Below are 27,446 nucleotides of genomic sequence, written 5' to 3'. Positions count from 1 at the left end.
TTACAGATGAGAGGAGGAGGAAGAGGAGAGATAGAAAGCTGATGATGCAGGTTTGGTCCACAACACACAACCTCACCACTCGCATCACGCAACGGCTACACCTCGGTCAAATAAATCCAACTTCCAGTGGTCTCATAAGCTGACGACGAGGATATGCGTCCGCAAAAGCTTTGATTCAACCCCTTTACATCCTCGTCCTCTTCCTTCTCCTCCTCCCATCTTTAGCGAGGAGCATCCCACACACTGACTTCACTTCGACGGGCAGGCGGTCAAACGGAGTGACAAAAGCCAGACACGATGCGTGGATCTGCCCCACATGGGACAGCCGTGGGATTTATAGTGCTGCTGAACGCGCTGCTGCTTGCCACGCAGGCTGCTGAAGGAGTCTTAACGGACCATCTTCTGGTTCAGTTGCACGAGGACGCAAAGGATGAGGCGCACCAACTTGCAACACAACATGGGTTCCAGAGTGCCCGAAAGGTAAGGGTGCTTGGATAAAATTGTCACGCATAGCAGGTACTAAATTTATTTATTTTGTCTCTCTCTTCAAGAAAACAACTTTAATAGCCTAAATGTTTTTGTTTTATTGCAAATCAAAACAACCAGATTAACTGCTACAGCACTTCTATTCATTCTCACTATCAGACATAGTCAAACACTGTGTTCTATTTAGCAACACGCATTCCAGCGGAGAACCCACCAAGAGGCTTCTCAGGGTTTAATTTTGGCTTTACTTCCTTACACTTTTGCTTCATTTGATGACGTCATTCCTACTCAAATGCAGGCACTGGTTTGTTGGTGGCCCAGTGGCCTATGGCCCTGGAGACTCAAAGATTCCCAAGCCTAATGCATTTATATTTCCAAACACATCCAATATCAGTGTCCTAAAAGAGGCCCCTTTTTGTTACATTAAATCTCTCACAACATGAAGTTGAGGTGTGATCCAACCCTTAAAAATGTGATAGGCTACATTCCAATCTTTGTATGTTTATGCATTCAATTCAGGATGAGAAAATTGTTCATTTCTGTTATGTATGTTATGTATGCAGGGCCACCATTTTAACATGAAATTGTTCATCATTTATAAAAAAAACTTACATATACAGTACATATGTATTTGTATCGCATAGTGTGACACATATGGCCTTCCGTCCAGACATAGCATTTAACACACCTGAGAAACATGTCTTCTTAAACAGTTTGACAAATGCAGCTCGCATAACCAATGGAAATAATTCCCTGACAGTGTGCGGGGCTTGTCAGATGTCAAAATAAATGTGTGGGTGAAATTGGCCGGAGCCTTATCCAGTGAGGCGTAGCAGTGAACAGAGTGATGTCTCCGCTGCTCTGAATGGGGATTTTCTTTTCTGTTTTTGTTTTGTTACTTCAACAATAACAAAAAACCTTGGTTCAATCTGTGACTCATTATGATGTGATACCTGTGTGGTGGTTGTCCTGTTTGCTAGTTCCTTTCCATATACTAGATAACCCCCCCCCCAACACACACACACACACACACACACATCATCTACTGCCTCCCTGCCTTCCAGGTTATGTAATCTGCAGCTATATTTGGGATATGCATCATTAAACAATGTCTATGTCATTTGAATTATCTCTATTGTTGCTTAATTAACTAGACAGGGACACAGAACGAGACACATATGTGAGCAGAAAGAGAGGAAAGGAGAGGAAGAGATCTGCCAGCAGCCAATATTTAAAAAAAAATAAAACTGACTTACTAAAAGAGCATTCAATGGATGTGCAACGATTGTAATTGCTGTTTGCTTCACATGCATGAGCTTAATGATCCATTTTGTAGGCAACAATAGTAGAATTAAAGAGCGGTGGAAGACAAGAATAATCCTTGCCCTTCTATGAGAATTTAATTTACGTTAGATCTGAAAGGCGCATCTGAAAGCAATTATTTTGAGGATTGACCCGTACTCTGGCTGTTACAAAACCATAAGGGGGTCTTTAATCTGTGCACGGTGCCAGAGGGAAAGCTCTGGATGATGCATCTCTTTTCCCTGCCTTGTGATTTATCATGGTTCATTCCAGCACTGTTCTCCAGTGTCTTAAAATAGATAATCGATGAAAGTAAGGGACTCAGTGTTCCCACCTGGAAGATAACCTGCTTTCCTTCTCCTCTATTTATAATTTATTGTATATTTTGTATTTGCAATTCACACACTCTGTGATTGCTGCTTCTGCCCCTGATCCATCGAACGCTCTTGTTTTTTTTTACTCAGCTTCCATTTGGAGAGGGGCTCTTTCACTTCTACCCACAGGACACTACAAAGAGGCGGAGCAAACGCAATGCCCGGAGCAGACAGCGTCTCGAGAAAGACCGCAGGGTAAGCATACGCACACGCAGATGCACACAGAGAAAAGCACACTGTGTGTTTATTGTACGCATGTGCCTTGAAGAGCATAGCTCCCCGTTCACTTGGCATGACAATGGTTATTTTGATGCTGTTGTGTCCATGTGCGAAATTCGTGCTTCAACAATACAGTCAGAAAGTTTCATGTTCCTAGCTTGCAAAACTCAAACTATTTATTTCCGCTTCTGATATGCAGAAAACACCAATGGTACACAGAGCAAACAGTGCGCCCCGGGGACAGACCATGACATCAAAAGCCACTAGATGACAGACATATTGTTCAATATAGCCAGTGAGATGAAATAAGAGCATAGTATGACGGGGATATAATTAACATTCAAAAGCAGGGAGATTCTGTAATGAAGAGATTATGTGTTCATCATGCTGATGTTGATGCACGTTAATGAAATTTCGAGTATAGAGTGTGAACTGTGTGAGTATTTTCTGTGTTTTGAAAACGTTTTGGTGTACAGATGATGATGATGATGTCATAAAGGACTGTTTTCATTCACAAACTGAACAATTTATAATAAGTATTTGGAACCTATATGGAATACATTGTGATTGATGTGTGGAAATCATGGACAGAAGAACACAATTTGTCATTGCAGATAAATAGATACTCATGGTCTGGTACCTACCTGGTATAACTACACTGTGGACAAACTGTTATACTATCATAGCTGCAAGATCCTTGGTGCTTTCTGACTTTCTTTCTGTCTGGTCTCAAGAAAACAAAGCGACTGTGTTTTTTGCGATCAGGGCAACTCAAAACCCTCATGAAACTAATTCAATGCTCAATTCAGAATCAGGATCATCAGAATCAGCTTTATTTGCCAGGTATGAGGACACATACGAGGAATTTTGCTTTGGACTATACATTGCTCACAATGCGCTTACTCATACACAACAAACAGGAAAACAAACAATATAAACACACTACACAGGTTGAAACAATAGTGGAATAAAGAGTGCAAAGTCCAACTCTGCATCCCTTACATCAACTCCCTTAGACATACCTTTTGGTGATTGTTTGGGATTTTCTATTATTGCTTTAAAATGTGTTTTCTTGTTATGTTCCATGTTTGTATTTTACGATGTGTGTTTAAAATGCCGTCCTGTGAAGTGAAAACTGTCTTAAATTAATTATCCAAATATTGCAGATTTTAACTTTCTGCCGATGGACTCATTAAAAAATTGACAAATCTACATAATATAAAACACACATACATGCTGTGTCTCTCTTAAAACCGTTCCGCTGCGTGCTGAACTCTGTATGTTTGCTCTGTCCACCGTCGGCGGCATGAAAGTGAAGGGCCTGCTGCAGACAATAGACTAACCTCTCTAATTGCAGTTGTGAGAGGTGCTGATGAAAATAAATGTGAGCCACTCCAAAAAGCTAATAAGCTAATACAGCTAATATAGTGAGACAGCATGAACATGGGCAGGTCGACATTCCAGAAGCTGGGTTTTAATCAGATGCCTGACATGCTCATGTGCATAAAACACTGCAGTTGTTGATTTCTGTTCATCTCTGCAAAGAATGATGTCAGCTAGTTTGATTTAATGTTTCCTGTTTTATATTCTGAAGTGTCTTCCTCCCATGTATCAAGGAGAATGGAAGACATTTCCCAGTTTACACCTGGAGTTGTATCAAAAGGAAAAGACCTAGTTTGTTGCATCTGAACATATGTGCACATTTATGCATTACACACTCATTTATTATACTTGAAACAGGTCTAATTGAGCAGTAGCCCTGAATGTATTGTGGAGTGTATTGGATGGATTTCATAGTGTCTCAAGAGCCCTGTTCTTTATTGGACTCTGATAATGAAGCATGTTGACCCACTTCTGACTCACTCACTAGCTTTACCTTGTATTCCTTTGCATGTGTCTCTATGCTTCCTTGTCGTCTCTTGTCCTATTACATCTCATTTCTCACATGGATTGTGTGGATCATCCACACATCCGTACCTTCACCCTGCACATCCATCCATCCATGGTTCCTTCCGCTCACATGAGACAAATACATTGAAAACTCTATTTAAGGCATACTGGGTCATATAAAGATGCGCATAGAAAACATCTTTATGAATGAGCAGACTCTTCTGACTCTAAAAGACACATTCCTGGTAAAGCTTGGAAGAAAACGAGGACGATGAGAAAGGGGAGCAATGGAGCGTTGTGAGTTGCAAACAGGCAGTAGGCAATGTGATGCTGGGGCATGGGCTTTATTTGATGTTGTGAGTGGGCAGTATGACATGCTGTCTCAAGGGCAATGCCAGCTCTCCTGCCAAGTCATGGAATAAATTGATGATGGATAGAGAAAGAATGTGAATTATATTATGTGACGACAAATGTTACATGAGGCCATTTTCCGAGAAGAAAATAATTGGGGAAATTATTTGCAACATTTAAAAATCTTCCATAACGGAAAATAAATTTGCAAACATAGTGATTTTATTTAAAGGACTTACTGACGTGCTTACAGATTTACAGTGTGTGTGCGTCCTGATTGCTTAGAGTATGCCATAAAAGGATCTGGATAAATAGGCATAGGGCCTTTTAAAAGGCCATCTTAAGTGCTGCTGTGCGCTCTTATCTGTGTCGGTAAATACACCGGACAATGCCTGTATCTCTCACTCACACTAAAGTGTATTTGCTAAGGGTACGCACAAGAGAAACGTTTAACCACAGTCTTCAAAATGTAGCATTGACACCGTTGAAAATACATTTTGATTTTTTACTGTTAGCATCACTATTTCAGGTATGAAAATAGGATTAAAGGAATATTTGTTAATGACATGTTTAAGAAATATATTTATATGTAGTGTGTTATTTTCTGAAAAGAATGTCCAGTTTTGAGTCTTTCCAGTAGACGTGCACACATAAAGAGACAAAAAAGACCTAAACCTTCAAATGAAATCACTGTCCGTGAGACCTTGGTGAAAAACAGATATTAGTAATGCATTTCAAATTGAGAGCTTCACTTCCGGCATGGTTTAGGTATTGCCAGACTCACAGATGAAATGACTCATGCTTCCTTAACCTCTCCTTAACCTCTTCAGATTTTCCAAATGTGTGAAGGTGCCTTTTTGATGTAATCTCACAGGACATGGAATGCAATTTCAAATTAGAACGTCTAAATTGATTGGCTGTACCAATGATTGCCGTCGTCCTCACAATTACTGACGGAGATTAAGGTAGTGAAACACTGCATCTCTTGTGTGGCAGGTGAGTTTGGGAGCCTTTGCCACAGCTGCAGCCCCTCTGATTAGGAGGAAAAGAATAACCCTTTTGATTTACATGATGTTCTGCCTTCATGGTACAGTAGAGCACAGCTGGGTCTGATGATTTCCTGTGAGGAGCACACGCCGACATCTCACCCATCACAACAAATCCTATTTCTAGTTTTACTTATGTGTTCCAGGACAGGCACTGTTGTACACCTGGATTTCATTTAGCTCTTTGTATGATCCTTTTAGAAGATGGTTTTGTGAGATATTTTTACCCAGACCCTGATTGCATTTATTTTCCTTTCTTCCCCAGGTAAAGAATGTCTTTGAGCAAGAGGGTTTTAGTCGTCAGAAGCGAGGCTACAGAGATATCAACGATATTGAAGTAAACATGAGTGACCCTCTATTTACCAAACAGTGGTATCTGGTGAGTAATCAGTCAAGCAACTGTCTGCATGCCGCCTAACCTTCAGCACCAACCCACATTCTTGAACTTTAATTACTCAGAGGCTAGGCATATTCCCCACTACTTTCTGAATCAACATTGTTATTCATTCTTTAATTAGCCTTGCCAATACTGTTTATGCCATCTGATCTCTGCAGTCATGCAACCTAGTTTCCTCCCCTCTTGTTTGGCAAGCGTGACTTTTAAGCTTGCCGTCACTCGCCTGGCGTGTTGTATCGCTGACATTTACTTCCCCTTCTTCTCACCTTCACTCTCCCGCCCTCAAGCAGTTCTTATCCATAGCCTCCCCTTCCCACACACACACACACATCCTCCACATGGATAAATTTTCTAACGGCGGCTCACCAGGGTGCCATGAGTCATAGATGTTCTCCATATTGTCTGAGTAATTAGATAAACACAGGCCAGGCAGACGGGACCCCTGGGCTGGATCTTAATGTGGCTGAAGCTTGGCAACTGGGCTACACAGGAAAAGGAGTTACCATCGCAATCATGGACGACGGTGAGTGTAAAGTTCTGTTGTTTATTATCCTTGAGCAGTGTCTGATAACAATCTATTATATTCATCGCTCTGATTTAATTAATTAAGTTGTTCACATCTGTTAAATTAACAAGACAATTAATATTAAGAAAAGGTTGCTCTGTGTGTGTTTTACACGCCATTGGAGTCATATTAACATTTGTTGTATTGTTTTTGCATCATGTGTTTTTGGGTTTAGTGCCCACGACGAATTTCCCTCCTTGTGAGACAATAAAGTTAATCTTGAAATTGTTCTTTCCAGAAAATGTAAGGTGACCACTGATCATTTGTTTTCAAAACTATGTAATCGTTCGGATTGACTTGTCATTCTCTGTTAAGGGTGATTCCCTACCGTACATCAAATTGGTATGCAATATTAGACATCGGACCAAGTTTTCCAAAAGCTTCATGCCACTGTGCAATGAAAACCTTGTATCTACAGAATGCCAAAACCTTCCAACATTTCCATATATGATCGAGTGGAATGTTCTCGATGCCTAACAAAGCATTTTATCCTTTTTCACCTTATTGCCTACTTCCTGTCCGCTCTCTTGAGGTTACACTATCCTCTGTAAAGCACTCCCTTTCATGCTTAATCCTATCACTGATTAATGTCGAAATCACGTTCACAGGCATCGACTATCTGCATCCAGACCTGGCATCAAATTATGTGAGTACCCCAGTGTTATTGAAATTAATACTTTTCTTCATTACTTTGAAGTGTTGTTAATAAGTGAAGCAGGGTTCAGGTGGTGGATTTCATGGGCTTTGTGTGGTGTGCCATTGGCAGTGACAGGTGATTTCCACGTTGCCTTCATGGCTGCCGAGTCTCCTTGTATTCCTGGAGGACGCAGAGACAGGCAGACGGCCAACCAAGCTGTTTAATGTTAATGCACACTGCACTGTGGCAGGCACAATGGCAGGCCGATCTGTCACAAGCACAGATAATGCCAGGGTAGTTGGCACTGTATAATGTGATGCTCTATCTCCAGAATACTGATCAAACCTTAAAGTACAAGATGAATTGCTAAATGGAACAAGGAAATGCAGAATGCTTAGGTTGATTTGACAATAACATTTGCAGATCCATCAGTGTGAGTGCATTGTGCTGTCGTCTTGAATCCAGGATGTTCAAATGCAAACCTTCCACAGAAACCACGGTGTTGTTAAGGAGTGAGTGCTGTCATGGTCATGGTGTCAGAGGTATTAAATATGACACCAGTGTACCTTAGGTCCTCTGTTTGGCTTGTCCACCATGTCTCCTATGAACACTGTGTGATCCTTTCAAATATGGCTTGTATAAGGGTTTTTATCCGGTGTGCATGTGTCTGTACACTTACTTCTATGTTTGCCTGCCTCTTTCTTGCCTGTGAACACTGATGAGCCTTGGCCCAAAAATAACACTTTTAGCCTTAGCTGGGGTGATGCAGGAGCACGCTCCACTGGATTGATGGATCACGCTGTTCATAGATCTATAGTGTGTGTATGTGTGAGCATGTGCAAGGGAGAGACAGGCAATGTGTATGGAATAGTGTTTTGTTAACCCACCCACAAAGACCTCCTACTATCAGCTGATAAGCTATAAACGAACAAAAAATATGTAATATGGCATATGTAATTTTGGGTTATACCATCTTTCAAATAGATTTGAATTGATCATGTGGTTGGGGATATCTGTGTGCGTGTATGCGTATGTACTTTGGACAGGCAAATGCTAGTTCAGACAAGGGCGTTTTTATTTTTCTTGATTTCCCATTTGGTGTGATGATCATACTCTGATAGCTCATAAGATTTATTTTAATGTGGATAGTTAATTCTGAGATTGTGTGTGTCCCGAGAGACATTTTGTACGTGGTAGTTCAATTTCATGGCACATTTACCTGCAAATGTCAAAAGTTATAGTACTTTAAAAGACTTTTGCATAAAAACATACAGATTCTAGTATTATGCTGCTAAGTATTTAATATTAGATAGGAGTAGCGATGAACATCACTGATGTAAATAAAAAGGACAGTTTATAATACAAATATGATGTTAAGTTTGACTTAATTCCTGCAACAAAGCTTATCCAGTCACACTTTTACCTTTACGCTTGCCAGCACCTGACTAATACTGGTATTATGTTTGGCTACAACAATATTTGGAGAAATTCTTAGTAATGACAGCACCGATCAGTAGATGACAGGTGTTTTTGTGTCTCAAAGAGAAATGTGCTGAAAGAGCAGATGTATGCTATTGGGCTTTATGTCCTTTCCGTGAAATTAGTTGTTGCAAGTGTTTCTACACCCTGCTGGGAAGTTACCATGACAACATGTTATGATGTCACATTACCAGGAAATTGATCTCATATGTTGCTTTTGTTTGAATGTGTATGAGAGATGGAGAGAGGGAGTAAAGAGAGAACAAGCAAGACTGAGAAGATTCTAAAGACCTTTACAGTGTTAGGGGCTCATGTGGGCGCTGTGATGCTGTGAAATGGCAATAAAATTATGTTCATGACTATTTCTTTCAAGAATAGATAGACGGACAGCATCCGTCTTTCCTTCAAGCTTGGACATTTTGAAATGGTTTATTTTGTCCTTGACTTTAAGGCATTTTGCTAGATTATAGATTAGGTTATCAGCACCAAATGGACTATTGAAATCAACCATGTTAACATGACAAATGGCCCTGAAAGAGATACATAAGGATTTTTTGTCAGGGCCTAGTCCTCTTCATCATTGGATTGTAATAAATCAGGAATACAACGCATCCAAAACAAAATAAATGATAGCCTTTACTGTGGATTAAAAACAGTTGCCTTTTTACTAACAGAAGAAGTGCTCAGATTTTTTACTCCAATAAAAGTATCAGTACAACAATGCAAACAAACTCAATTTCACGTAAAAGTGCTGAATTCAAAATCCTACTTAAGTTAAATTACAGAAGTATTATCAGCAAAATGTACTTGTGGAAATGTGGATCCTGTGAATAATGTATTTTTACAACATATGTCATTATTAGTTAATGCAGATGGCATGAAGCAAGAAGCATGTTAATGTAGCTAGAACTTGTTTGAACTACTTTATACAGGTAGACTCATAGACATTTTAGACAAGACAAGTTACTTCTTTTGCATAAAGGTCACAAGCCAAAAGGGTTTGGAAACACTGGTATAATCTTTAGCAATGTGCTACATTTTTTAACACATCACGTGTTTTATTTAAAACCTAAATCTGAAAATGAACCAGTAACTCCAAAAGTCAATAAATGTAGTGGATTAGTAGTAGAAAGTGGCAGAAACTGGAAATATTCTATTATAATATGTATAATAATATATTTATAATTTAAGTAAAAAAGTAAAGTAATAAGTTTTGTAAGTAAAATACAATAAGTCAAAATGACAGTATACTTAAACACGGCACTTAGCTAATTCCCATAGATTCCATTCCAAAACTTTTTTATTTTAGTTTTTCTGTGTCCCGAAAAACATGGCATACTAGTCTCCACAACAGCATCTTAGAGTCATTGCTCTCTGCTATCATTTGCTCCGAGGACGGTGAACAGACGTGGGTTGCCGGGGAAAGGTGCGGTGGCTGAGACTGGTCACAATCCATTATTCTGACCCTGGTTGCTCACAGGACACCTGAGGAAGACCAGAGTTTGATTGATAGCAGAAGACATGAGCTTGAGAAGCACAGAAAGTGATTCATGGACATGCCCCTGTGTTATTTATTTACCAGGGCTCAGCATTTTTCACTCCATTTAATGAAAACCAAAAAACACACTCGTGACCACAAAGCCTGTTTGGGAGCAACATCTTCTTCCTTCACAAATGTTCTCTTCGTAAATAATGATAACATTGTCAAGCCAATTCTTAAACCTTTCCTATTTCTAACCAGCTTCACCACTGGTGTTGTGCCACCTGTTAAAAAATATTAGTTTTTTTTTTTTTTTTGTTTTGTTCAAAAGTATGAACTTCTCTGCACCATAGACATTGCTATTTTCCTCTAGTCACCTGCTCAACATCGTGATAATTATGGTGTTTCTCCATTGGGTCAGTATGCTTTTGCCGTTTTGCTTCCTCTTTGTCGCTGAATGAGTCATCTTATCTAAATGTCAGCCAACAGAGCTGACAGGCCCGAGTGTGGAAACAGCCCTAAAGATTGATCTGATCTGTATAATTCTATGGCTCATGAAAACCGACTGTGACTTCCCCATACTCATGACCACACAAAGCACCTGTTACTGGGTTACAGAGCAAAACAGATACCACTCCAAGTGACATGAGATTGCAATAGCTTGAATGAGCTTTGGAAGAGTGTTAACATAAAGAGCAAAACCTGTGAGACTTTTTCTCGGATGTCTGTTGAATCTTGAATCCAACTCTGTGTGTGTTTGTGTTTGATCTTCAGACACGGATATTCTAGTAATTACGTTGACTACATTAATGTCTCTCTGGCAGATGTGTCTCCTGCATCTTGTTTCTCCTGCTTTTCCGCTGCTGTTGGCTCTGATCCTATTACTTTTGGCCATGTGGAATTAAATGCTGGCAGTGATTGGGCTATTATTTTCTCAGCTTGAAATCCCCGCTGTGACCACACATTATTCTCGTATCGTCAGTCAACTTCTCTAACAGTTTGAACAAAACACTTAACATTGCAACCTTCATTTATTATAGGTCTGTTGTATGAAAGAAATAGTTTGACATTTTGCAAAATAGGCTTAGTCACTGTCTATCTCAGAGTTGCAGGAGGAGATTGACACCACTCTTATGTCTGTTTGGTAAATATAAAGCCACCACTAGCAGCCAGTTAGCATAAAAACTGGAAACAGGGGGCCACCATCTCTAAAAGTCATGTTATATCTTATTTGTTTAACAAAAACAAGTTGGATTTTTTTATTGGGGGCCAGACTTTTTCTTGGAAAAAATAGTAAATGCAACAATTTTTCTCTTCACCCTTTGAGATCTAAGGGCATTTTGACATGTCTTCTTGGATTGAACTTTTTGTATGTGGTTATATCTGTATTTGCATATAACAGATCCCCATACGTGTCATATAAAAATGTTCAGAACAAACTCAGCTTTCCGAATATTGGGACCCAACTCTGTCCCGGAGCAATGTGTAAAGAGATAATTTGGCACTAAAGCTAAAACGTTGATGTTGTTTTTTTTGAAATTCCTCAAATCTCTTTTGAAAACAAACTTTAATTTATGATGTATTGTACAAATTGTTTCGGTGCTTGAAATGACTTTACCTAAGTCTTTAAGTTGTATATGATTCAAATAGTAAATAAATGTCAGAAGGGAAATTTGGTGAGAGTGCGAGTTTTGTCGTACACCTATTACACGCTAAGCTAGGAAATGGGAAACATGCTCACTATAGCTATATATTTACTGCACAAAAATGAGAGAATAATTGATCTTCCCATTTAACTCTTGGCAACAAACTGAATAGCCTTAGCAAATTTCACAAAATGCTAAACTATTCCATTGAACAGTGTTAGTTATTAGCCTGAGTTTACGTAACCAAATCGTAAATGCAAATTAGTAGAAGAAGAGTTATCAACAGGTTGTTAGCATGTGACATTGTTCCGAGCAACCAGTGACCAGGTCCGCTCGGTGTAGATGGCCAATCACAACACAGTGGTACCAACCAATCACATTATTGTGGGACTTGGCGCAAAGTAGGTGGAAAAAACACCCAATGATGGAAAAATATAAACAGACTAAGCAAAAGTAAACCATCCAGTTTGTTCAATGATTAAGTTTTTTGACACATTGCAAAGCAACCTTGGGTGTTCTGAATGGCACCCTCAAATAAAATGTATTATTATTATTATTAATATTATTATTATTAATGATACTGATAACTTCAACAGAAAGTTCCAAATCTGCTGCAGACATGTTGTTTTCTTGTTGTTGTTTTTCTGGTTGTTTTCGCGGGTTCAAACCTTTTTTCTCAATAGCAACTTCAAAGTAATTTCACACATGTGGTCCAATCTCATTATAAAACATCTCCTGCAAGCTTTGTAACGATTGGACAAACAGTGCACTTTGTTTAAAATGCCTACAACTGATTTGTTAAAAACATTTATTTTCAATTCAGACAATTTGAGAAAAGCAGATGATCAACTCAAAAACACTTGCTAATACAGCCGCAAGCTGCGATTCCAACCTCAAATCTTGATTATGTCATTCCACGTCCAGTTATTGTGCATTTAAAGCACCCCCTAGTGGTTATTTTCAATGAGACTTGCAGTGTATGTGTGAGGTCATTATGTAGACAATTCCTGGAAGTTTTGTGTTGATTGGACAAACATTTAGTGCTTTATAGCCTGATTTGCGCTATGTCACCTGCAGTTTGTTTGCATTTATAGCGCCCCCTAGTGTTCAATTTGAATGAAACTTTCTGGGCGTGGTTCAGGTACTTATGATGACATATACTGAGAGATATGTGATGATGTGACAGTGAATATGCGATTTATGGTAAAATGTGTGTAATGCCACTCACCTATCTTGCGCTTGTAATACTCCCCTAGTGGCATATGTATATACATTTATCTGGTTATATCTGGGGCACTTATCTGAACATACCCTGTGAGTTTTGTGATGATTGGCCTTACTGTTGCTGATTTGTGTTCATTATGTCCAGAGCTTCGCCCCTTTTGAAGTTCATTAATCAATAACTTGTAAAGTAATTGAGATATGGACATGGTTTACACAAATGTTAATAAACTTGATCCATTGTTGATTCACTGAAAATTTGGTGGAGCCATGGTGGGGCCGCTGGAAATCTGTCCACAGAGGAGGGTGACCAGACGCATCTGCCAGAGTAAATAAAACCTGAGCTCGCAGATTTGTCTGTTTCCCAGGCAAATCTGTCATAGCTACGTGTACTTAATAAAGTATAGATATCAGTATTTCACACTAGGAAGCCATGTTTTGGGAAAACCATCCAGATGACAAAGCATGCAGTAATAAGGTCAGCGCTTCACCATGAAATGCTCTTCTCTGCTTTCTCTCCTTTTGTTTTTCTATGTCAACGTTGTTGTTTTTGTAAATACATCCATTTGGTGCTTTCAGAATGCCGATGCCAGCTATGACTTCAGCAGCAATGACCCTTTCCCATTTCCACGCTACACAGACGACTGGTTCAACAGGTAAAGCTCATCCAGGCGGCCGCTGTTTATATACACCTACTGTTTTTTGTTCACGTGTGTGCTCTTCCTGTAATCAGGCAGCCCTCCTCCATTGATTTTCTCTTCACATAGTTCCATTAGGACATGATGGTGCAGCATAAACAGAGCTGTTGTTCAACACAGCACAATGGAAAACATAATACCTTTTTTTATCACTCACTTGGACGTGATAAGGTAGATAAAGGAGGACGTGCACAAGTCTAGTCTCCTCTCAGGGCTGCAGTGTTCACAGTGATGACCTTCTGTGTGATAAAGGCTTATCTGCCTCCCATCTCCCAATCACATGGGGGATCCACATCCAACACATGTTGAAGAGAGGAACAAAGAGGAATATATTATTTCTCTGCCTCTACTCCTCCACAATGCCTCCATCTGCTCAGATGTATCAGTTTGGGTTTGCCAGTGTAGCAGTTGCTGACTGGCAAGCACAACCCGTTGGCTAATCAGCTGGTTGTTATAAATAGCTGCCTGTCTGTAGCAAAGCATGCTGGGTGGGTGGGGTTGACTCTCTGCAGTGTCCCTTTGGGAAGCGGAGGGAGGGATGGATATATATATATATACACACACATATCACATGGTGGACACAAAACACTGATTCAGTCGTACTCATTTATATGATGGCTAAATGGATGGATAAATGTTGCCTCTCCATGAGCTAATGATCTACACGTCAGAGTGTTTATGCTAATTCAAAATAATAATTTATGGCTAAGGAAATGAAAATGCTAAACCTCTTTTATTAACAGTTTCCCCATTCAAGTCTGGCCCAAAGTCAACAAAAGCAGAAATGTTATCTAATTTGGGAAATCTTATCTCAAAGTTAACCCATAACATATCCTTAAGAAATTCATGCAAATCCTCTGAAGTACATTCTCTGTTTTTTGCTATCACCAGTCACGGCACTCGATGTGCTGGAGAGGTGTCTGCGGCAGCCAACAACAACATCTGCGGTGTGGGAGTTGCCTACAACTCCAAGGTGGCAGGTGTGTGTCATGTTTAAGCTGCATTTTTGACAGCAAAACAATGAGCAGTCAGCAGTGTTTGCAAATAGTGTTTCTGATAATGGTATGATGAAAGCATCAAAAGATATGATGAGGGTGATTCACTCTCTATGCATCATGTATAAAATATAAGTTTATGTTGAAAAACATTACATTGTTTTTTTGTTGGAGAACGTTTGAAGGGTATACCTCTACTCATTGAATTACTGCAAATGACCACAGAGGTCAGTTAGAGTCCACATAGCTGCAGGACACCATTTATCCAGACAGCTCCATGTTTCAGTGTTATATAATTTTTTCTTGAACTTTACTTACTTGAGTAAGACAGGAGAAATATGAAAATGAGTATTGACTGCTTAATTTGTGGGCTGCTATGAAGCTGACATCACGTCCTTGCTATTGTTGTGGTTTCAATGCAATACATGTATTGTATTGCTGTCTTGACAGTCTAGATATTGTAAACTTACCAACTAACCAGCTGAAAATTAATTTAAAAATCACCCATTTATAGATACCTAACTGTGTTTTGGCAGCAGTACGATAAACCTTAAAATAAGATGCCAGAATTTTAACGTTAGATTTATTCTGAGATCCTGCTCTTTCAGGTATAAGGATGCTGGACCAGCCCTTTATGACTGACATCATTGAGGCATCATCTATCAGCCACATGCCCCAGGTTATTGACATCTACAGCGCCAGCTGGGGACCAACCGATGATGGAAAGACAGTGGATGGACCCCGTGAGCTCACGCTGCAAGCTATGGCTGATGGCGTGAACAAGGTAGGGCAAAGTTATACCTGCTGTTCAGAGGGTTTTTCAGATTAATGTGCCAAAACGTGGTTTAAAGTGTAATGATCTTTCCTACATGGATCAAGCCACCCTTTGCAAAGTCTGTTTAATTTGCTTCCGTAGATTCTTAGCCTTGTTAATTCTTTTCGTTTGACGGATGTCTGAAAACCAAATTGGCCCGTGGGGACTAATATAAAGATGAAAAGGTTTTCACGCTCTGTATTGATACTGCTCTTACAAACAACCATTTTAAAGGCAAAGGATGCAATTGGGCAGTCATCATAGCATCCCTAATGTGTGATACTACATAAAGCTCCACAAGAATACTTTTCTTATTAATAAACCATTGGCACCAAAAAAGTTAGAGTAGTCTTTCATCGCTTTTGGAGCTGATTAGGCATTCTGGTCTTGCTCAAGGACACTTCAGCAAGGTGAAATCTCACCAAGCCTACCAATGGGGGCTTAAATGCAGGTCCTTTGGTTAACGAGCAGTCTTCTTTGACACACAAACACACACGCACGCACGCACGCACCTACACATACATACACACACACACACACACACACACACACACACACACACACACACACAGATGCCATGCTAACAATGCCACTGCCAATTACTTGCTTGATTAATCATCATGCACTGTGTGCAGGTGTGGGTTGCTCTGAAATGACCTGTCTCAAGCAGGGTAGCTGAGTAGGAGCAAAGCTGACTGTAATCTCTGACAACACAACTAATCAAGCAGAAACTCTGCGATCTCGATCTGCCTCTTAGATTCTAACGATCACTTATATAAGCCACTGTGTAGGCTGAACACGATGTTCACTGTGCAAACAAAAGGAATCATTTACACTTAAGAAGAAATTACAAATGAGTCAGAATGTAACTATGGGGTTTTGCTAATTACCACCAATAATGGAAATAAATGACACTGTGTTCCGTGCAAAATTAAAGCACTTTGTTTAGATTGTGCAGGAGACAGAAGGCAGAAGGCCTGAATCTCATAGGTGAGCTCAATGATGCTCAAACCTGTCTTTGCAATTCAAATAGAGAGCAATATAAATATGTATCATGAAGGGAAGGACATGCCACTCCTCCTTCACTTGATCTTTTGTTCTGTGGGGAAGCAGTTGGCCTTTTGTAGAAACAGGTGCAGCATTTGGTGAAGAGGATGTTCTCTGCGTGGAGCCACAGTCATTTGTTTAATGTTTCAAAGCATTCTATCAACAAGAAAGATGACTTTGTACTGTGAGTTTGAATGTACAAAAGGTATTATATATACAACATTGCAAAAAAGGAGGAACAGAAAGGACACAACATGCGTCACTCTTTTCATGCCTTGTCTAGTATAATTAAAAATACATATAATAACTGATATGTTAAGACTGATGCAGCATCAAGGCGTTTAGTGGTTAGTAGTTAAACTAAGATACAGGACCATATATTATTGTGTGTCTCTATTTGTTGCCTGCTTTTGTAAATTTGATGTTCAGATTGAGTATGTTTGGGGTAGGCATGACTACAACCATGTCAATTATATTTCTCAATTCAGAATTTTTTCAATGAAATGTTCCTGTAACCTGGTTAAAAATAAAGACGGTCAGGTTTTTGCCATTTGCTACTTAATGATCTGAGAAACTCTGGAAATAGGTTTACTTCAATACTTAGGAGACTGTGGACCTGTTTAGAACTGAGTGTTCTGTATAAGGCTTGCATGCTACTGTGCATGTTCTGTGTGAATACTTGTATACTACTTGGGTTGTATGGAGTAGTTTTCTGTTCTTCTTCCTTTCTGGTCCCCCAATTTTTCCCAGATCTTTCACTCTTCCACACGAATGAAACCACCCTAAAAAAAAACAATACACCCTCGAACCACCCAACAGACACACATAAACACAGTAGCTACACCTCACTATATTGATCTTATTCTATGTGCAACCACCGCCTCATGACCTGAGAGGTCTGATTGGATTGTAGTCAGTGAGCATGTCAGAGATGTACTGAAAAACCCAATTATTAGATAAATAGATAAATAGATAGATAGATAGATAGATAGATAGATAGATAGATAGATAGATAGATAGGGAAATTAAGGTGTCCAATAGCTTATACACAACATACATACAAGAGACATATGACATCCACGTAAACATACATAATACATAGTACAAAAACACAAAGGAAAATAACTATAGTGTGCCCTTACAGTAAAGTTAGATTGTAACACGAACGCTTTAACGATTATTACTATTATTAATAAGTAACTGAACCACAGGAATAATATGTTCAGCTTTGCATGCATGGGTAAGGATTTGATTGATTGTTTTTTTCAAATTACATGTCTTTGAGACCTCAATCTATTTGCTATCTATTTTACAAATTCCCATCTGATCTGAGTTGCTTTATCTGTAGCTATATCATTCGTATTTGTTCATATGGATTTTGCACATTATTAGTAACCTGGCACACACTGACACATACTGCATCGTTACAGTCAGGTGAAATACCTAATTCCCAATCCCCATTTCACACCTGTAAGTCCCACTTTGATTAAGCATACTGTGATGACAACATTGTTTTAGGGGCGTGGAGGAAAAGGCAGCATCTACGTGTGGGCATCTGGAGATGGTGGTAGCTATGACGACTGCAACTGCGACGGTTATGCCTCGAGCATGTGGACAATCTCCATCAACTCAGCCATCAATGATGGACGCACCGCCCTGTACGATGAGAGCTGCTCTTCAACCCTGGCTTCCACGTTCAGCAATGGACGCAAGAGGAACCCAGAGGCTGGTGTTGTGAGTGTGTTTAAGCACATATATGTTTCATAAGAGTGTTTTTATAGGAGGGAAAATAGAATAGAATAGTTTATTTTTAATTGCTTTACAGAAAAAGGAAAGCAGTCCAAACCATCTTAAATGTTTCTTGTAAAGTTCATAAAATGTTTTTTTTTAACATTCCATGGTCCCGGAAGTTGTTTTTTTCAGGTGTGTGCACTTTTTTGTCAGGTGGTTCAGAGAATACAGGACCTAAGTGCAGAGCCAGCAGGCAATAATTTAAGTTGAATATTTAATAACAAAACAACAAAAGGAGTTCTGAACGAGACCGGCAATCCATAAAAACAGAACAGGCAGAATCCCAAACTAGGAACAAGCAGAATCCCAAACCGGGAACAAGCAGAATCCCAAAAAAACAGGAACAGCAAACGCAGAAACAGTGGCACGCAAACTCCACTAAACAGCAAACAATAGGCCGACAAGAGACAAAGACAGAACAGAGACTAAATACACAGGGTAATGAGATGATAAGGAACTGGTGACACTAGGCTGGGTATGAAATACGTAAGATAATCACAAGAGTGGGAAAACCAGACATGGGAGAAAAAAAAATGAATAAAACAGGAAACAGAAACATACAACTATGACACTTTTAGCATTTAAAGACAACTCAATACTTGTTCATTACATTTTATGTCTTTTAAAGATATGTCCTTATTAATAGACTGAAATGTGAATAGCTTTTTTTCAGTTGCCCCAGCAGGCAATGTATCCTAGGCCTGTCAGGAGATTGGATGAGACCAGGGTTAAAGCCTGAGAAGCTGTTATGCTCTATTTGCTTGCTGGTTGTGAAAAATGGAGGATCAGTTGGAGGAATTGCTTTTATGTGATTACCTTCCTGGACATCCAGATGCATAATTTTCCTGTAGATTGTCAGAGCAGTAAGCATTTGGATGTTGTATTAAAAGAAATAGGACAATGTTTTTATGGACTCTTCCTTCTTAGTTCTTATTGTGGGCAACCATCAGCAAAGAGTTCATTTCCACCAAGGTGCCTTAGTGCAATTGTTTTTTTGTTTTTCTCTATAAGTGGAAAGAAAAGTAACAAAGCAAACAAGTGAGACGCCAAAGTGGAATCTATTGACTGACCTTAGCATCCACACAAATGGGCTATAACTGTAACTGGATCACTGCTGTTTGAACATGTACGTAGAGAATGGATGAGTCAATAGAATCAGAAAGACACAGAGAGCATGCCGTCTTTGAAAAGATAGACAGCTGAAGCATGACAGGTGATGCTTACTTCCTTTAATTGATGAGCATTTCCTGACCTTGACAGCAAGTGTGAAAAGGACTGGTCTTTTATCTTAGCATGCGGCGAGACACTCTATTCCATACACGTGTCTAAAAATATTTTCCCAATGTACAAAGGCAGCAGTGTTTGTGTTTGTGATTATGCAAATCACCTTTGGCTGTTGACAGAGCCACAGATTTCCCCTAGGGTTTCCCCTCTAATTTCAGTCAATCTGTTATCATTTCTAATTAAGCACCAAATTAAATAATTAAATGTTTATTCAGTAAATATAAACACAACTTGTCTGCTGATGTGTGTATATAACAGCTCAGCCAATGTACACTTTGAACTAAAGGGTAGTGTAAATCTTTGGGGCGGGAAGGGAAGAGTCTTTGGTGACTGAGCAATCCTGTGATTTGCTTATTTCAGGCCACCACAGACCTGTATGGGAACTGCACGCTGCGTCACTCTGGAACATCAGCAGCAGCTCCAGAGGCGGCTGGTGTCTTTGCTCTGGCGATAGAGGCAAAGTATGTACTCTACTTCGTCCTTCACACACCTGCAATATATGTGATTAATGATTTAGATGGACTGTCTGTACACATTGTTAAGTCTGTTGGTCAGAAGGTATAATTTCACATTAACGAGCTTTCAGCCTTTTCAATTTGGATAACATGTCATTTGAAAGAACACTGTTTTTATGCTATTTTGTCATGAGCTGATCACAAGACAACCTTGAGCATTTATGTGGCAGTGATGTCTTTGACTTCTTCTGTCAATCTCCATTCTCAGATCCTTTATTCTATTTTTCCCTCTGTGTGTCTGATCTCCTTAAATGCACAAAACGTTTCTCCACTTTTCACAGAGCTGCTTATTTATCACAACTGTGAACCAAATGAAAAGCAAAACAGTACTCATTGTGCCGCCCACAAAGTACAGACTCTGTGGGCCTGTGCCAAGGACCCAAATAATATTTGGATCATTGCTCTTTATATCTCAGGACAATTCTAGAGAAACACAGTTTACCTACTGTAAAGAATGGCTCACGTCTATTTTTTAGTATATATTTTCTATATTAATGTAGCAGAGAGCCTGTGATGATAAAAAAACACTGCAGCACATGGGTATCTCAACCTGAATATTGTATGTAGGCTAATGGTGATACTAAAGCTTCTATTATAGTATGTTTACAGGAAAGTGTTAATCATGTCATATTAACACTGTGGCACGAGTTGGAGTTTATTTTACAATCCTTTCAGAGCAGATTGTTCCTTGTGGATCAGAAAATAATTAAAATACATGCCACTTAAAGTGAACCTGCCCACACATAATTAAACAAACATAAGAAATCTAAAACCTGGAGAATTACTGCTTCTTAAAATCCCAGAGGAGAGCCTTTTCCTTCTCTCAGACGTTTCATTCCTCACATTAAAAGGCTGACAAGTTTCTGCTGTCATTAACTGACACCAGTTAGTGGAGTTGAGTAAAGAACACTGTTTGCTCTGTACACACAATAATGATGTTGCTGTTGGTAGGAGCGGATGCTCACCCTGTCCGGCAGCAAATAACCCATGGGGTTGTTGGCACAACTGCGCAGCCTTTTTACTGCCCAAACACACTTGAACCAACGGCAGGAGTCAGCCAGAACAAAGCTGTGACACACAGCCAAGATAGTAAAGGGAGAGACAGACAAAGGCAACCATCTGCCTCACAGAACAGGCACTTTAATGTTCAGATAATTGAAAGCAAATCATTAATGCAAAACCATGAATCATTAACGTTTTAATATTTGATACTCAACATTATATTTTTTTGCTTGAAGGCCTACTTGTAATTTACAATATTGTCTCTCCCCCATCACTCTGTTCTTCCTTTATCCCCCTGCCTCTGTCCTATGCTTGCTGGTGACTGTTTGTCCACCCCAGCCCTAACTTGACATGGAGAGACATGCAGCACCTGTCAGTCCTGACTTCCAAGAGGAACCAGCTCCATGACGAAGTCCACCAGTGGAGAAGGAATGGCGTGGGTCTCGAGTTCAACCACCTATTTGGTTACGGTGTTCTGGATGCTGGGGGCATGGTGAAAATGGCCAAGGAATGGAAAACTGTGCCCGAACGTTTTCACTGTGTAGCTGGATCCATTCAGGATGCTCAGTGAGTCACATTACTAATTTTAGTCTCTTTTATGCTATACATGCTGCATGCTACATGTGCACACTACATGTTCAAACTGTGCTCACCAAGATCCAAGGAAAACACTGTTGAGCACAAGAGACACACTCATCTAATTACTGACTAATGCCAATGAGGTGTAATTCAATTAAACATCTGCGATGGGAGTGTCCACTTCATAACCCTGTAATATTTAGATTAGTTGCTCAGTCTGTTTGGTGGTCCTGTAGATTTATAAGGACATAGACTTATGTCCTGATGGTTAATTAATCTGAATTGGATTTCTGTATAGATTATGGTAAGAATCCCTAACAAAATTGTTAAAAATGATGTTGAAAAGACTTCTAGTGTTGTCTTGTTTCAGTTTGATAATAATGAACATAAAATCCCCCTCCACTGAAAAATTGTTTGGATTTCAATTGGATGTTTCACCTTCACTGCAGAATGATGTACTGTATGTGCAAAGGTCTTACCTTAAAGAAAGACAATGTAACTTTTTATATTACACATTCATGGACAATTTACTTTAGAGCAATACAACACGCTTGGTCTTGTGTGACCTGTAGCTTATGGTGCGTACTGTTTGATGGACATTACTGAGTTAATTCGCTAACTGTGAAACTCCTCTTCAATACTGTTAGTTTAACATTTTAGCCAAATGTTAAACCGTAGGTTAGCATTTAGCTTTATACCATAGTTGTCACTGTATATTTGATGTTTGGATTTTGGATATTGGATCACTTTACAATTTACAATTACTAGATTTTAAACATTAATGTTTATCACATGCTTTAATGTTTGATTCTGCGGTCAGACCTCTAGGTAAAGTGGTGTTTTCACAACATTCCATCTGACCTTTGCTTTGGAGAAGAGCTTCAGGCTCTGCCCCTATCTTCCTTTCTTTCTTTCTTTCTTTCTTTCTTTCTTTCTTTCTTTCTTTCTTTCTTTCTTTCTTTCTTACTTGCACTCACATTAACTAATATCTCCCCTTGTGTCACGCATCTTCCTTCCCACATTCCTCCATCCACAACCTAGCTTTCACTTTCTCCTCTGTGCCCTGTCATCCTTTTTTTCCACTGTCACTTCCTATTCCTCTCTTGCACAAGGTTTCTGCTATCTATCCATTTATCACATCCTGGTCTTTGAGCTCCCATGTGTGATGCCTGGTGGTTTCCTGTGGCTAGCCCTCTTATTCACTCTAATTAGAGCACCACCACCGCCATGGCATGCCCGAAAACACTGTCAATTAGACTGACAGCCAGGAAGGGATTCCAGGTGGAGGTGTTCATGTGTGTACATGTGTGTGACCGAACACTGAGCTTTCACATGCATTGTGAAAATGTCAATGTGTGGGTGAAGATAAAAACGCACACCTGATATGGTACGTCTGTGTATTTTTTGCCTCCATCAACACCTCCGATTCCTTATTTTAGTCTCTAATCAGTGCTCTGCAGACGATGCAGTCACGACAACATTGTGTGAAAATGTGCTTGGGTGTGTGTGTGCCTCCCTTGAGTGCAGTGCCAGATAGAAAGGGAGCATCCCTTAAGATTCATATGGGTTTTAGTGCATCCCTGAAGCAGAAAGCCTTAAATATCTGAAATAATAACTGTTTGTAAAAGCAGTATAGGGTAGGGAGAAGCACTGTCTGCCTTTTTCCACAGCAGCACACAACAGGGCTTCTACTGCCTCAATTGTGGTGGAGATATAATTTTAACAAGGCCACCTCTGATGATAGTGTATCACCAGAGAAAAGCAATAAACACAAACAGCCATGCTTGCAAACTACTCAGCATTCATTTGATAGCTGCTTTGGCTGGCTGCAGCTTACTTAGCTGGAGGTGAACTTCTCATTATCAGTGGAGCTGTACACAGTGCCACACTGTGGGTTGAGGTTGTTTTTAATCTACACTGGTCCTGCCCATTAGAGGCATCCCCCTCCCCGCTTTAAGGTAGACTGCTGTAATTACTCTTGCACATTATCTGATGTGGACTGTGCACCTGTTGCTCACAAAATCCTGTTGGGGTCACAAGTGAGATCTGAACATGTTTACACCCATATTTGGTTATACACACAGTCATACAATCTAATAAACTAATAATAGTAATTATAGTGACTTTAATGGTTTTGAAGATAGAGAAAAAATGAAAGTTGTGGGAAATTGCAAGTTAGTAAAATAGCCCATATATTTATAGAGTCATATGATTAGAACATCTGTTTAATATTTTGTTATTTCAATCATCATGCGTTGTAGGGTGTAACTTATTGTAAAACAACCCACTGTGAATTGTTCTGTTTTTCTGGGAATAGTAATATGCTTCATCAGCCCTTAGCAGATCACTGTTGCACTTACCTCTCTGTGCTCAGCATAGTGTTCTGTTAATCACTTTTCAAAGTGAAACTCCACACATCTCTCTCACTCAGTTTCTGTGTCTTGTCCTTCTTGCCTTCTCTCCACCCCCATTTCCCACCGCCTGCGATGCGGCCCCGGCCTCTAATAATGTTATTAAGTCTTCTCTTAGCCTTGGGCCACCACCCCTGTCCTGCTGTGTTCTCATTCTTTCTTTCCATCACCCAACAAGATGGGAACAGCAGTATGTCCTCCTTACCACAATGCAACAGCAATACCAAAACCTGCCTGCTTTAACACTCTTGTCGGAACATACAGTATACAAGGTGACAAAAGGAAAAAAGATCTCCGCATGCACAGAAAAGGAGCTACAATTCAGAGGTGGTCCAGTATATGATATGCTACAAATATAGGGCCTCAGATTTACAGTTGACTACATTATAAACACTATTCTACAGTACACTTGTATAAATCCACTAATAGGCAGTGAGGTAATATTGGACATTCTTCTTTACTTATGGTAAAATATGGTTAAATTCTAACTGACAATATGTGAAACAGAGGTGTCAAACATTTGCAGTTTCCAGCTACTCACATGTTTTTTTCCATTTTCAGTTTTTCTTTGTTTCATATTTGTTTTGAATACATATTTTATAGTTTGACTATTTGATTGATTTATTGAAAATATTAATTACAGTAGTAAAATCAATCAAATACAAATATTCAGTTGATCAGTTGATTGGCTGATGATGCTCAAAATGTATAGTGATTTAAGTAAATGAGAAAATATAAATGTACAGTATACTGTAGATTTAAATATTTAATATACATTTTGAATGAAACTAGTGTTTAAGACTTATGGACAGCAAGCATTAAAAATCCCTTTAGCTGGAAGCAGCTAAAACATTATTTGACAAACATGTGGCACTATGTATAAAAGGTGGTCGTGAATTGCAGATCAAATAGTAGAGTATTTTATTACCCCCACTAAAGATAAATTATTTAAGCAGACATGACAGTCATTTCTGTGATCAGGTTTAAAAAGAGGCTTGATTCTCTGTCATCGTTGGATGGTTCTATAGGAAAACAAGGTCAAGTGCGTTTGTTAGTGTTTCATTCATTCCAAGGCATGCAGTATGGGGGAGTTAATTCTTTCACCTGCTCTCTCAGTCTGAGCTACAGGGCTGCAAAGCCATCTAATCATGGTGATCTTCTGCCCATGTTGTTGTTTCATTTTCACATCCTTCTGTCACTCAATATTAACTTCCTCAACCTATTTTTTCTTTCCCAGCAAAATCCAGTCTGGCAACAAACTGGTGCTGGCCATCACCGCTGAGGCCTGTCAGGGGAAGGACAACTTTGTCCGCTACCTGGAGCACGTTCAGGCGGTAGTTACTGTCAACGCCAGCCGCCGCGGCGACCTCAACATCAACATGACCTCACCCATGGGCACAAAGTCAATCCTGCTGAGCAGAAGGCCCCGTGATGATAACTCCAAGGTGGGCTTTGACAAATGGCCCTTCATGACCACCCACACCTGGGGCGAGGACCCCCGCGGGACCTGGGTCCTGGAGGTGGGCTTTCAGGGCGAAGAACCACAGCATGGAGCCCTGAAAGAGTGGACCCTCATGCTGCATGGAACACAAAGTGCCCCTTATATAGACCAGATAGTACGTGATTATCAGTCCAAACTTGCTATGTCCAAAAAGGAGGAGCTGGAGGAGGAGCTGGATGAGGCTGTAGAGAGAAGTCTGAAGAGTTTGCTGAGTAAAAACAATTAAAGTTCCATCTGCATGTTGCCAAATCTTTCACTTTCTCTTATCTGTCTCCCTCTCTGCAATCTCGCTTTATCCTTCTATGAATCTCCTCAGTTCTTCTCACACTCTTGTCATCCTCCCTTCTGTCCACCTCTCTACCTCTCTTTTCCTCTTCACTCTGCTTTTTGTTATTAAGTGTTTCAATTAGCACCCAACCTTAAATGAATGTTTCTTGTAATCCAATCCTGATAAAAACAGTGTAAACTTTAATATGTTCGACATAGAGAAAGCAAATTATATGACCTGACTTTTTACACTCTACAGAATTGTACATAAATCAAATATATTCCACTCTTTCATGCTCTTGCTTTAACTGGCCTGCAACTCTCTTCTGCCAACTGTTTTTTCTGTGTCATTCTACTTAAAGTTTAATATCTTGCAAACAGTGACACTTATTTCTGTTCATATTTTTATGTGACATGCACTGTTTATATAAACAAGATAAGAAATATGTGATTCATTTAGCAGCCTGTGGTCCTCAGTTCCTATTTCATAATCTTTGACGTATGCTATAATAAATCTGTTCAGCTGTTTATTAAAGCACTTGAGTTATTTGCAACACACTACTGGACCGGACATACAGAGTAAAAGTAGCATTCTCTATCATTTCAATGGACAAACTATGATAGCGTAAACAAAGAATTTGATAGACAGAGAATGTGGAGTAAAAATATGGTCTAAACATTGAAGCACAAGTGGGCGCTACCTTACCATACTTTAGTTTGAATCTTTCCCCATGTTTATTTCATTCTGTCCTGTGCTTTCTGATGAGGGGAAACCTGAGCTACATATGCCATGGTACTCTTCCCTTTATAGACAAAAAAGTGTTACCTGGAGGATCAATAAATCACTGTCATAACATTTTTCACTATGGATTATAACAAAGCAACCTGTTTTTAAGGGAAATTTCAGAAACGTTGTTGTAATATCATAGCCATGTGATTCTACTAATAATCCCAACCATGATCTTCTATGTTTAAAGCGGCTTTGATCAATATGTCTCTTTAATCAAAGATGGATAACATAATTACATGTAATGTGAACCGTGTCGCTTGTAGTGATAAACCCATAGAGAATTATCACCCAATTATGCAGTTTCCCTCAGCTCCGCTTCCAGTTCATTGCTTTGGTTTTATGGCCCACAACTTCACAGGTTGGATTCACTTAAAGCTCCAAAAATCCAATATACAAAATTAGCAAATAGCTGCTAAAGAGAGTGTAGCATTTTTTATATTCAAACTATGTTCGTCATCCAAACAAATTCTTATGTTGCTTTGATGTGGGTGGGTGTGTAAATGAGCGACCATAGAAGTTTCATTTTTATAGGCAGCCCTTTGCAGTTTGTGCCTCAAACTGATTATCTGCCTAGCTTTACTAGAATTAACCAACAATGAGCTCAGACAATCAAACAAAAAGGACGGGCAATAAATAAAACAGCTATGGACACTGTTGTG

The 27,446-nt window shown here is 39.5% G+C and overlaps 1 protein-coding gene across 1 annotated transcript; it reads left to right on the top strand.

Moving 5' to 3' along the window:
- pcsk2 (proprotein convertase subtilisin/kexin type 2) lies at positions 1–26,532 on the top strand. Its single transcript, XM_032541823.1, has 12 exons — positions 1–480; positions 2,253–2,357; positions 5,934–6,047; positions 6,480–6,588; positions 7,239–7,276; positions 13,673–13,749; positions 14,683–14,771; positions 15,395–15,570; positions 18,166–18,381; positions 20,083–20,183; positions 21,579–21,806; positions 25,467–26,532. Exons 1-12 carry the CDS (start codon positions 298–300, stop codon positions 25,954–25,956), a joined length of 1,926 nt encoding a protein of 641 aa, XP_032397714.1. The 5' UTR covers positions 1–297; the 3' UTR covers positions 25,957–26,532.
- The last annotated feature ends 914 nt before the right edge of the window (positions 26,533–27,446 follow it).

This window comes from Etheostoma spectabile, chromosome 17 (genome assembly GCF_008692095.1).
Source record: "Etheostoma spectabile isolate EspeVRDwgs_2016 chromosome 17, UIUC_Espe_1.0, whole genome shotgun sequence".
NCBI classification, from domain to species: Eukaryota; Metazoa; Chordata; class Actinopteri; order Perciformes; family Percidae; genus Etheostoma; species Etheostoma spectabile.
The sequence above is the reverse complement of the archived record's forward strand: the minus strand, read 5'-3'. Positions and strand labels throughout refer to the sequence as shown.